Genomic DNA, 13992 nt, shown 5'->3' with positions numbered 1-13992 from the left:
TACACCACAAAGCTCACTAATTTCTTGTTCAAAGGAAACTTTTTTAACTCCCCAAAGTTTTGGTGTGTATTAAGGAGACCGGATGTTATTTTGAAGAGCTGAGTTCTAAATAAGAGTCGTTTTCCTCCTCAAATTCAACTGCTGATCTGCGGCAATTAACACGAAAGGGGGAAAAAAACAACCAACATTCTCGCCTGTTGCTTTTCTTAATTGCTCCAGTTCTTGTTTCATTTATCTGTTTGTTCCTCTCCCCCCCACCCCTCTAAAAACAACAAACATCAACAACAGCAGCAGCCTCCGCAAAAAAAAAATAACACAGTTTTCAGTTCGGCAAGTGTTGCTGCCTTAGTGAGAGAGTTTTATATATTTAATGGCGACAGTAGTGTGGACATGGAGAGAGGGAGGGAGGGAGGGAGGCGTGTTTAAAAAATCCCTCACATATGCGGTGCGGGGAGCTCCCAGCCTGGCGCGGGGTACAGATGGCGTCCATTACTATTGAATGGTGAGAGGCTGCTGCAGCACCCATTGCATGATGCAGAGCCCTCCACTGAGTGCTCATCAGGCTCATATCCAGGAAGTTGTTTACTGCCTAATGGAAGATGTCAGAGCTGGGGTGGGTGGGGTGGGGTGGCCAGGATGCTAGAGCTGCATAATGTATGAGGTGTGTGTGTGTTGTGTGTGTGTGTGTGTGTGTGTGTGTGTGTGTGTGGAGGCTTTGATGGACGTGTTGGGAGTAATGTGAGATTTCTATCGCTTTGTGAACCACAAAACGGTGCAGCACCCGAAAATGGTCTCTCTGTGCGCCTTGGGTAGGAGAGTGATAAAATGGCCGGCTAGGTCATAGTGGTCTGCGTCTGACAAACAGACAGGAAAACACACACACACAACAACAACAAACGAGAACACAAACAAACTCAATTGCCACTTCATTTGGAGTCCCACTCGTTCCTGAACATACAGTACTCGTCAGGCGACAAGATGGTGGTGCTCTGCATGAGCAAATTCGCTAAAATTAGCTTCAACAACAGCACTGTTAAATTAGTTTAGGTAAGGGAGGGTGAAATAGCCATCAAAGTTCATGTGTGATTCAGGGCGTGTTCGCCTCATCCTGTGTAAGAGATTATTAAATGGGGGCCCTTTTCCAGTGCCTGAGCTCAGACAAATGGTGCCGGCTCTCTTTTAATAAGGACTCCTGGGCTGAAGGAAACTTCCCGCGAGGAAGGGAAGCTATAGAGATGTCATCACCTGGACAATTCAGTGACTACCTGGGTGAGAGAGCTCTCACTCTGATCAAAGCGCTAGGGAAACTGGCCCTGGGTCAGCCTGTGCTGTGGTGGACTCTCAGGAAGAGCACAGGGGGCTGACCTCTTACAATACAAGAACAGTGCTGGGGTATAGAATGTATCACTGTGTAGGCAATGAGAGGACTGTAGGAACAAGACAAAAAAGCTGTAGACTGTACATTCCTTCAAAATGACTCGTATTAGACATCATTTGTTGTCTAACTTGCTCGTTATGTATTAAGTATGGAATTTATATTGGTACAACACTGTTTACAAAAAGGTTGGGACACTGTAAAATGTAGATAAAATCAGAATATGATAATTTGTGAATTTCATATTTAGTTGCAAAAAGAAAATATTTGCCTAATTAATGAAAAATATGCGTTCATTTTGTATTTGATGTCAGCAATACATCTCAAAAAAGTTGGGACAGGGGCAACAAAACACTAGAGAACTTGTGTAATGTTAAAGTTAAAAAAAAAAAACACAGGGAGGAACATTTCAATAGAAGGAGACAGGAAAATAATTCACTCTCTGGGAAACGACATTGTCTTAAAGAATTCACTCCTCAACAGGTTAAAACAGACCTATTTGGCTATGGAAAACTTCCGATATTGACTGTCTATGAACACAGATTGATGCTCCATCCACAAATGCTGGTTAAGACTCTACCATGCAAAGAGGAAACCATATTTAGACATGATCCAGAAATGCCACCATCTTATCTGGGCCCGACCTCATTTAAGATAGACTGGGGCAAAGTGGAAAACTGTCCTGTGGTTAAACCAATCAAAAATGTAACTCTTTTTAGAAATCACGGACTCCACATCCTCCAGGCTTAATAGGAGAGGGACGATCCAACTAGTTATTAGTCTACAGTTTAAAAGCATCTATGCTGGTATGGGGGTGTATTTGTGCCTATGGCATGGACAGCTTACACATCTGAAAAGGCTCAATTAATCCTGAATGATATATACCGGTTTTGAGCAACATATGTCATCATCCATAAATCATCTTTTTCAGGGAAGACATTGAATTTTTCAGGAAAATAGTGACAAACTGCATTCTGCACATACTACTACAGTATGGCCGCATAGTATACGAGTCCAGGTGGTAAAGAGGCCTACTTGCAGCCCAGACCCTTTCACATTGGGTGCATCATGAAAAGGAAAAAACATGATTACGAAGACCCCAGACTGTCAAGCAGCTAAAATGCCCCTATCCCTGCTTTGAGACATATTGCTGCATTAATAAAACAAATCAAATTTCTCCGTTTGAACAATTTTACACAGCGTCCCAACTTTTTTTTTTTTTTGGGAAATGGGGTTGTATTTGCGGCCGCTGGCAATACACTCAGCAAGGGCAGTTAAAGCATTGGAGACATAGCATGTTTGTTTGCAAATGCATCTATGGGTCTTTTCAAATTTGCAAAGTGGGGGCATCTACATACAGTATGCATGCATGAGTGTGTTTGTTCTTCTATTTTGTGCCCGCTTCATTCTATCAACAGGGATTTTCGGCTGAAAAGACTAAACAAAAACAACGGAAAAGGAGAAAGAAAGCCAGCTCGCCAGCCAGACGACAAGAGACAGGCAGCCCGAGGATGGCAAGCCAGCAGTAAACCAATGTGTATGTAGGCAGATAGCCACATGGGCATTGGACATACAGACGCTTTCCACTGACAAAGCCTGGCTATTCTTTTTTTCCCCGACTAGATTTTTTTTTTTTTTTATTTTGTTTTTACACAGCTTGTTTTGTCCACGGATGGATGACATAATCGCGTGGAGGGGGGAAAACAAATAAGAGAGGGTAGAAAGCCTGGCATGACTAATGCTACAAGCGTGAATGGTGTCATTGTGATGAGTGAGCGCCCAGGCAGGCAGGCAGGCAGGCAGGCAGACAGACAGACAGGCAGACAGACAGGCACTTCAGACAGGGGCTTCTGGGATGGGGAAAAGCAGGGGTGACACATAACTGGGGTTTGCGCCATAATTACGCCGGATGGGGCTTGGTGGGTGAGACTGAGTTAGTCAGCACACACAAACACACATGTAGGCACACACACACACACACACACAGATATAGACACATGTAGGCAGCTACATCATGTCTATGTCTACATACATCTAGATAGACACACATACACACATAGATAGTGTAAGGCCAGCAATTTGCTTGCATACCTAAACTAGTGGAAAGGTCTCATATTGACAAAAGCCATTGTAATCAACAGCACCCCTGTATAAACATACAGTGAACTAGAAAGCCTCTGGTTTCAGCTGCAATTTGGTGTTGGTTCTTGTCACCCTGCTGAGGGCCTAACTCACTCCTGGACCACAGGAAAATACCTGAACTCTAACTGTATTTGTCAAAGGAGAAATTATAATCTGCTTGTGTCTGATATCATTTTAAAAGTCTCCATGCGATAAAGTCAGTTGCAGAACAGTAAACTTAATGCAAATGATGTTTCTGTAACCATTTACATATCTCTCTCTCGTATGCCATGACACTACTCTGCTACTACTTGGTAATTATTCAAGGTCAATTTCTTAATTTTATCAAATAAAGTCAAATTAATCATAGTTTCTCGTAATATTTACCACTGCTTCACCGTTCTGTCCTGTTCAAGATGTTCAACGTAAAATTTTACAATAGACAGACACATACACACACACACACACACACACACACACACACACACACTCAGGATGTATCTTGTTTCTCTGAGCCTCTGAGCGCATCTGACAATGGCACAGCTAAAACGTCTCCTCACAGTTGTACCACCATCTGCTGCACATCTCGGGGCAAAGTGAACAGAGGGGGCCATGAGTGCAGATTGGGAAAAAACATTTTAAGATCCATTCTATCAGAGCCAGAGACATCACAGTATCGATTTCAGTAACTGTGTTGTCAGCAAATGTTTTCAAGTAAACGCAAGGGTATGAGGTCAAAGACACACACATACACACACAGACACATAGACACACACAAGAACAAGCACACACACAAACACCGACACCGACACAAAACACACACACACACACACACACACACAGTAATGACTTCATCTAAAAATATAAATCTACAAATACATCTATTTTTGCTGCCTTTCAATGCCTTTCAACAGCCTGCCTTGATTCGCCCTGCCACGTGCTCAGAGTGTGACAGCTGAGGGGATGTGCTTACACCGCTGTCTCCCTGCAGGACAGCCAGAGCCTCACAAAAGGCACCGCCACGCTGCCGTCGTCCAAAAATACTCCCTAGGAGGACGGGAACAGTAGTGGTAGAGGCTGCTGCAGCATAAGCAGCATAGGTAGCATGCCAAGGCACCCCAATCAGAATGGCAACAAACACATGAAAGGGACTGTTTCCATATCAAAGTGGAGAGGCTGGGGAGAGAGAGAGAGAGAGAGAGAGAGAGGGAGAGAGAGAGAGAGGAGAGAGAGATCTGGAATGGGTGATGGGTTGTAGGGGAGAAGGAAAAGAAGCCTGGATATGTTTTGTAAGGATGTTGTTTGCTAAATAAATTTGCAATGTAAGACTTTTGTAAGGTTTCTTTTTGTTGTGATTAACATACTGTACAGCTCATACAGTTAAGATAAGCATGCATTTACCAAACACAGAGAGAGAGAGAAAAAGATAGAGAGAGAGAGAGAGAGAGAGAGAGAGAGAGAGAGAGAGACACACACACACACACACACACACACACACACACACACACATACATACATACATACAGAGAGACAGACACAAAGACACACACACACACACACACAGAGACACACATGCACACAGACACAGACACACACACACACACACTGAAACACACAGAGACGCACACACTAAAAATAGGATGAAAACAAAGGATAATCCAGCATATTGTTCCTCGCTCCTAGTCAATTTGGACTATGAATAGCTCAAACACAAATCCAGAGATACTAAAGGATTTTCACAAAATTCTCCTCCTCAGTTTGTAATCTACTTCAGCAGCATACAGCTGATGAATGCTGGCCAGAATGGCCTATCGTTTTAATCTCACTTTATCACACATCCACAGCCTTCACAGTTAAGAGCAAATTCTTGTTAAAAATTCATAAGAAACAGACTGTCATGCAGAGAAAAGCTTTAGAGTACAGCTATTGTTTTTGGTTTGTTTTGCTTTGATTTTTTCCCCTTATGAACAACAGTTGCTAAGAAACAACAGTTCCCAGCTCCCAGAGTATCAGTGGTAGAGAGGGAGAGAGAGCTGTGGCCAAGCCAGTTCCGGCACTGCAACATAACCATAAGGTTCCGCACAGCAGCGGGGGGGCTGGAGAACTGTCATCTCAACTCGAGTCAGCCGTGATGACAAAAGGCCATAAGTGAAAAACCCCCCCCAGCTTTTTTAAAACAAAAATGGCAGGAGAGATCTGGAAATCACGCTGTGAACGGTGTTTTTTTTTTACTGTAGGATGGCATATATAATGTAGTTAGAGGTGTCATGTTTTCCATTCCACCATCCGTCAGCAGACGCAGGGATGACTGGTGGTGGAGGAAGAGGGGTTGTGGGGCTGGGTGTTTTTGAGGTTGGGGATTGGCTCGTCTACAAATGGCCCTGGCTGGCGGTATGAGATTGTGGGTCACTTGAGCACACCTCATCAGCTCTCTCGCACCCCCCCGGACGTGCGCGAGGACAATTTGTCTGAAATGTTTAGGAAAGTTGCCTTTTATTTCCACATGGTGGAGACCAGCGGAGTGTGAAACCCATTGGGAGAACGGGTGGGAGTGCCGGGCCAGCAGAGAGGGAAGCCAAGGGGGGGGGGGGAGAGAGAGAGGGATGAAGAAAGGGAGAGAGAGGGATAGAGGGAGGATAAAAGAGGCAAATACTGAGGGAGAGAGATCGGAATGGAGAGAGGGATGGATAGAAAGACAAATAATAAAAGAGAGAAAGTTAGGGATGCGGAAGAGTAAGCATGCGAGTGTGTGTGTGTGTGTGTCTGGGTATGTGTTTGGGATGTGTGTGTGTGTGTGTGTGTGTGTATGAGTCAGGGGGTGTTTTTGTCAGGCTACACTCTCAGGTATCTAGTGACAGTCCCTATCACCTGTTACACCTCCAGACTCAAGCCTGTCAAACAGTCAACTCACAGCAAACAGTGACACCTACCATTTACTACACACAAACACACTTCACACACACACACACACACATAACGTATACACGTATATACATAACGTATACACAAAAACACACCAACACACAGTTGGTAACCATGTCAGTAGACATACACACACCTTATATGACATGTACAGACATACAGGTCCCAAACACCGTCACATATAGATAAATGTAAAACAGACACACACATAATATAGATGCTGTCGCAACAATAAAAAGTAAAACTTTTGTGTATCATTTAGAGTATACACATGTATACAAACATACACTGTAAGTTACTCTTTCTCACGCGTGCACACACACACACACACACACACACACACACACACACACACACACACACACACACACACACACACACACACACACACACACAGGAAGCAACACAACTCTCAGTGATTAATTACTGCTTTGAGTAGCAAAAGCTAAGCTTAAATTATTTCTGCAAAGGGGGAATGCAAACCTTGTCGCACCACTGTGACTGAAGTAATATGGAAAGATAGTACTGGCTCTACTTAGCCATCTGCATATCACACGCAAGAACACACACACACACACACACACACATTTGATAGAACTCTATTCAGACTGCAAGCTTGAACCACTCATTTCGAGAGCCGCTATATGCTTCAATTAGTCAGCGTTCTCTTTCACTGAACACATTTTTTGGTCTATGGTAATTAACCTCGGCTTCGTTCGTTAGACAGTGTCTCTCAACTTTTGTGCAATGATGCATCCCACAATGCTCTTTTTCGCTACAAAGACATGGCTGGGCTGAAAGAAAAGAATATAATGAGAGAAAGCAAAAGAGAGAGAGAGAGAGAGAGAGAGAGAGAGAGAGAGAGAGAGTGCAGAACAAAGCAGAGAAAGAAAAGAAGAAGACAGAAATAATAATAATAATAATAATAATAATAATAATGATAATAATAATAATAATAATAATAATAATAATCATATAACGTAAACATAGAGCCAGAATGCAGATGCAGACCATGCAGACACATGCACACAAGCTTCAAATTGGGAGCTGTTTGTCGTGGGTCTGTTGTTGCTGTTGTGTTTTGCTCATGCACACTCTCCTTATTGCCCCCCTCACACATGCATTGTGAATGCCCAAGGGACAGACACATTCACTCAGAGGGACACTGAACAGAAACCTACTCGAAAGCTCCACACTCACACCTCAAACTAAACAAAATGCCCATGCCACTTCTGATGCAGACGTGCCAAAGGGACTGTGATGTCTGTGCTGCACAATGCTTCCATGATTTCCAACAAAACAAATGTACATTCATTCGTCTAGGCTACAGACCAAATAATTCCATTGCTTTGTTTATTGGTGTTTGTCGACATCATAATAAAAAAGAATGTTGGGCTGTTTATCCTCTTCTTTGATTATGTGGAGAACGCTGGAGGTGATACTATTATTCTACACATAAACATCAGTACTAAAGGAACAATCCAACAACACAAAATATTTAACGTTCATATTGTGTTTTCTTAAGAAACATAAACATTTCAGCAAGCAACTTGTGCGTTCATATGATAAAATGCATTTTATTATTAATGTCCCTTGAAGCAAATAATCACTTAATTCACCAAGAGGGAAAGGATAGAATTCATGAAATATATACTATACTGTAGGATACATGTGTGGATGAAATACTATTATAAAAAGGCTCAATGTGACACTTCAGTTAAAACCACCTGAGCTTATTCAGAGCTGGGAAATAATGACCCAGTGTATGCTCTTAAATTAAATGGCCATTCTGCACGTCATGTGTTTCAGGTAACCATGCCAGTGATTGCCAGTGATTGCCAGTGATTGCCAGTGATTGCCATGCCAGTGACTATATTCACTGCAGTGGAGCACAATATGAGTAGTTCAGCATCATTTTGGTCTTCAATCATTTCCACAGAATTCAAAAGTGCTGCTGTCCAAAAACGGGACTCCCCTCTAACGTTTGTGATATCAGAATGAAGCCCAAGAACTACTCCACACTAAGTACTAAAGAACTACTGAATCCGTTATAACAACATGTCTTATGTTCTTCCTGTGTATCATTGTGAGGGTTAAGGTTAGCATTAGCAACAAGTAAAATAAGCTTTTTTTTACTTGCAAAGTAAACAACATTAATATGGTTAATTTCGAAAGTTTAGAAACAAGTTATTTTTTTCTGATTGGACTAGAGGAATTCCATGTATGGTGATATCCTATCCCAGATATCCCAGAATCTGGTGTCAATTAATTCAAAATCACTGTAAAAATCAATTAGTTGGTTGTAGAACTATTGCACAAAGGCAATGTAACACTTATGCTCACGGGATTGGTAAGGGGCATCCTCACGGCTGTGATTAACTGTGGCACTCAACTTATGTTTGTGGGTGTAGTGGGAGCGGGTTTAGGTAAATTAGGAGGATTAGGTAACGAGAGTAGTTTCATTTATATGATATGTATGGCAGGATAACTCCTTGTCAAGAGAAACTACAGGGACTGAAGAGACTTTTAAAGGGCTCTGCCTTTAAAGTTTAGAAACAAGTTATTCATTTCTGATTGGACTAGAGGAATTTCATGTATGGTGATATCCTAGCCCAATCCCACTCAGACTTTCCCCAGTAGCATGTCAATGTCCTATACATCGAAGGCCAGGGAGCAGAATGGCAGTTGCTGATTGTATAGCATTATCGTTGATAGTAATTTGGAGCAAATGGAATAGAAGGACTGTACAAACTCTATGTAATGTGAGGTCAGGTGAGTGTACAAATGGATGTGATAGCACTTCTCACTCAACTTGCCTGCAGAGTGTTGCTTGGCAACAATTGATACCAAGAAACTCAAGTGGTAACTTATTTTTTTTTTAGTGGAAGTGAATGAATAACCAAAATAGAACAAATGAAAGAAAACAGAATCTGGTGTCAATTAATTCAAATTCACTGTCAAAATCAATTAGTTGGTTGTAGAACTATTGCACAAAGGCAATGTAACACTTATGCTCACGGGATTGGTAAGGGGCATCCTCACGGCTGTGATTAACTGTGGCACTCAACTTATGTTTGTGGGTGTAGTGGGAGCGGGTTTAGGTAAATTAGGAGGATTAGGTAACAAGAGTAGTTTCATTTATATGATATGTATGACAGGATAACTCCTTGTCAAGAGAAACTACAGGGACTGAAGAGACTTTTAAAGGGCTCTGCCATTCATATCTCACTGGAAAGTGTGCTTGAGATTTGAGACTTGAGAGTCGAGTCGTCTCTTTCTGAGAACTATATAAAAAGACTGCGGCTGCAGCGATGCACAATGTGTCCACTCGGCCAGCCATTTCCCAGGAAACAATCACAGTCATTGTTACAGCCCAGTCCCGCTCTGCAATTTTGTATACCTAATTTTAGCTGTCTATTTTGCACACAGCACACCAGCAGACCATGCTTTGATGTGGCGAGGGGTTTGAACAGGCTGACTTTCATTTCAGAGCATGTGTATTCAATACTCTGTGTTGACAGTAGTAGTAGAGGCCAGCTGGGACATCTGAGAGATGTGGGCCACCATGTGTGTTCTGCTTTAATATGTGCTCTTCCACTGTGTCATCCAGGAGGGGGGTATTTTTTGGAAGATGTTTACAGTGCACAGAGAGTATGTAGCTCTCCATATAACCTCAGAATGGGCCCACGATGCCTGAAAAAAAAAAAAAAAAAATGAATCTATACCCACAGATTTGAGTTGTATGCATATTGTTTGTAAATAGACACTTTTTTTTAAAGATCTATTTTCTTATATCATTTTTGTTTGAGATTTTACAGTATAATTCAATTTAACAGGGATTGGTCAAGGGAGAAGGTTTGTGTTTTCCTTAGTTGAAGCAGTTCAGCATCAGACTGGTCTTCACACATGTCAGGGCTAAGTGGTAATGTGGACATTCTGTTGGCCTTGTGCATCATGCAGCTGGCAAGCGCTTTACCGCTTGACTAACGCCATTATGGGACTCCATCCTTGAGATTTGCACAGTGCATGTGTGTTCCATAATGTGCAGGTCCACTGCCACAGTGCAGAGAGGCAGGCTGGCTAGCTCACAGATGGCATGGCATAGGGGACAGCAGACCATGCACATAGCACCATCAGGCAGTAATACAGTGGCCAAACCAAGCAATGGCAAAATAAAACAGGACTACACGAACATGACACAAACGCACACAGACCACACACACAAAATTCCACAGAAAGGAAAGGTTACAGATTTACCATAAAAAAGAGTAACAAACAGGTAGACTCACAGATAGAAAACTTGTTGGTGTTGTCTTTGCCTGGGAATAATTTTACTCCTCTAGATTTAAAATCTACGGACCTTTTCACTAGTCAAAGGGAAAAAGAAAGGAAGAAAGAAACAAAAAACAAACATGAAATCAGATGAAACAGGTTTCAAATAATCAGTCAGCATTGAAAAAAAGGACACCATCCCTGAAAAGCCTCATGACAATAACCACAGAAACAAACAAACAAAACAAAACAAACAAACAAACAAAATCTAGCAGTGACAATCTACAAACACACATATCCTGGCCCAAAAAGAAAGAGAAAGGAAGTGAAAGGTGAGATGTGGTGAAGAAAGAAGTGAGTGTTGGGATGGAGGAGTGGAGGAATGTATGGGAAGAGAAATGGGGAGAAGAAACAGAATCATAAAGCAGGATGGACTTTTGTTCATTTGCCAGCCTTCAGATGACTGGGTGGTCCCCAGGCGGTCGAGGCTGACCGCCTTGGAGCCACCACGGGCTCTTTAGGGGCAGAGGTGGCTCTAACTGGCGGGCAGTTTTAGAGGTAGAGTGGCCAATTTGTGAGGCCACAGCAAACTTTGTCAAATGTACAGTATCAAACAAGACACAGTAAAAGACAGGGCAGAAGCTCACCCAGTTTACTGCACTGCACTAGAGCACCTTTAGGGCCTTTGTCAACTTTAGTTTTCAGCTCACCTGGTCTCAGATGAACAAAAGTACAGCAATTTATTATTATTATTATTATTATTATTATTATTATTATTAATAATTAATAATAATAATAATAATAATAACAATAACAATAACAATAATAATAATTCAAAAGCAAAATGGTAAATGTTTCTTTGTGGCTGGGTACTATTTGCTAAAGCAGATGAGGGAAATAGTGAATATAATGTACTGTATGACAAAATGTTAAAAACAAACAACCAAACAGATAAACAAGATTCTCATAACATCATTCGAGCATCACCTCATGTATACATACAACAAAATATCACATCAGAGCATGGGGGTTTGTGGCGATGACTTGGGGATTTGAGGAGCTGAGGACTAGGAGACTGAGTGGACGCTGCTTTGGTTGGATGGACACACTCCCCAGCCCTCAGCATCCCCAAGGCCACGGCCACATACGCCCATTTAGCCTCTGTCCGTTCGTTCTCTGATTCAACTGTTTCTGGAGGAATTTAACCAGGACTGTCGACTGATAAATGAATTTGGGGCGTGATGCTATCAAGCATGTCTTGACTGAATTGCACCACCATTTCACACAAGAATGCTTCATATCAATTTTAATGTGCAAAAAAGGTGGGGGGTTGGGGGATTGGGGATTGTTGGTGGTGTTGTTTGCAGCAGCAAATATATCATGGTTGACTCAGTTAATACTTATAAGACCTGTTCTTTTTTTCCAAGGATATTTTGTGCATCTTGACAGACATGGAGATGGATGTCAATGAAATTAGATGTTTGCCCACCCTTACAAAGTATTCTACAAAGACTATACCATTTGCCAAAATCATTCATAGAGAGAGAATGGTATTACTATGTTAAGGAATATTCATCCATTTCCATTCTACGTTACCAGTTTTGTCAATGCTGTGAGTGGTCAAACATATTGGAGACAGTAGCAAACCTGTGCATGTACTGTTCTCCCTCTTGCTCTAGGATATATAATACAACACAAATGATATTACAGTTTGAAAGGAAAGAAGACAAATTCAAATGGAAGAGACTGCTGAATATGTGACTGTATAAGCACCCACTTACGTCTCTTAGACCGTGTGCTACATGTGACACTCTTTCCTGCTTGACATGTACAGCTTTGATTAAACACATCGCCATGGCGAACTACACTCTACACAACTAACAATAATGATGCATGTACCTATTACAGCCTTGTGCCAGCTCTGTTAGATTGATATTTCAATTCAGTTGAAGGGTCCATGCTTAAAACCCATCTTGAATTTAACATGTGATTAAGCAGGCTACATAGCACATGGTGCCAACATGTGAAGCACATACAGTACCAAGGGTCCTCTTACTCAATGTACAGGACTGATAAATGATACCTCCCTGCTGACTCCCATTAGCAAGAGCTGAGTGTTTCATTCCAGCACTTCAATCTTGGCCCTTAAAGGGAACTGCCTGCATGGCCCTCATAAATAAATAAATTAAATTAATTAATTAAAATATGATGATAAATGAAAAATCTATTTCAAAACAAACCAAAAATAGTTTTAAAACAAAAAGAAAAGGATAAAAACTGTTGTTAATGCCTTTGCATCTGGATAGGCATCCTGCTTTTCCCACTTCTGCATTTGATTGACAGATACTGGAACTCTACTTGGACAGAGTGCTAATGATTAAAACAGGAAATGGGCTGACCATTACTTAAGGCCTACTTGAACAGTGATCAAGCACAGCCCAAATGATGGATGAGGGGTGGAGGGGCATTTTATGTTCAAGTGCCGAGCAAAGTTCATTTGTTCACTTGATGTCTGGGAGACGCGGCTAGAATGCGCCCCCAGAAGAAAGTCAAGACTCTTGACCTATGTTAACTTGAACTTCACATAAGTTCTTCATTTTACGATATAATGGTTTTGGTAAGCCTACCTCTGAATGCCAATACTCTCTAGACACCATAATTGAAAGGGAAAAAATCCTGTAGTGACTATTCTACCACTTTATTTTAAATATGATGAACTAGCAATAAATCCCGGCGTAGGATATAGCACTTCAATTGGATCACAGAGCAGAGCATCGCTGATGCCTGTGATAGTCACTGGTTGATGGCCTGCTTTTCACAGTGCCTGAGGCAGAGAACAGGTTCTCTTTCAGAGACCAATATAAAACAGTGTCTGTAATGCTGTTATTTAGCTTAGGCTAAGGGCTAAGCTGGGTTAATGGCTAATGGTAGCCGAAAGCCACAGGGCTGGTAGCAATACAGAATGCTTCCACAGTGGCAGTATAAAATTACATTATGGTAGTATTACTGTAGAGCCAGCAGTCCTTGAAAACATCTGAGGTCCCCCTCCCCTCCTTTTCGCTCTTGTTCACTGAGATGTTATACTATTTTTTCAACTGTATCGGTATTCATATTAATTTATTAATAAGTGAGGACTTCAAATGATCAACTATTCACATAAAACCAGACTCTTGTGTGTCAAAACAGCACATATCCAAACAGTACCTACCAAAGTTATATAAGTCTTCTCATTTTGTTAAAATTAAAATAGCAACTCAACAACATTAACTGATTAAAACTTTCAGTGCAAAGACCTGTTGAAT

At 41.6% G+C, this 13992-nt stretch overlaps 1 protein-coding gene across 1 annotated transcript in view; it reads right to left on the bottom strand.

Annotated features, from left to right (window-relative positions):
• The window catches only part of csmd3b (CUB and Sushi multiple domains 3b), a 388634-nt gene that overhangs the window by 196087 nt on the left and 178555 nt on the right, over window positions 1-13992 (bottom strand). Inside the window, 1 exon segment of the mRNA XM_048229290.1 lies at window positions 10708-10785. Coding sequence (XP_048085247.1) covers window positions 10708-10785 — 78 coding nt within the window.

Source organism: Alosa alosa, chromosome 20, assembly GCF_017589495.1.
Source record: "Alosa alosa isolate M-15738 ecotype Scorff River chromosome 20, AALO_Geno_1.1, whole genome shotgun sequence".
In the NCBI taxonomy this organism is placed as follows: domain Eukaryota; kingdom Metazoa; phylum Chordata; class Actinopteri; order Clupeiformes; family Clupeidae; genus Alosa; species Alosa alosa.
The sequence above is the reverse complement of the archived record's forward strand: the minus strand, read 5'-3'. Positions and strand labels throughout refer to the sequence as shown.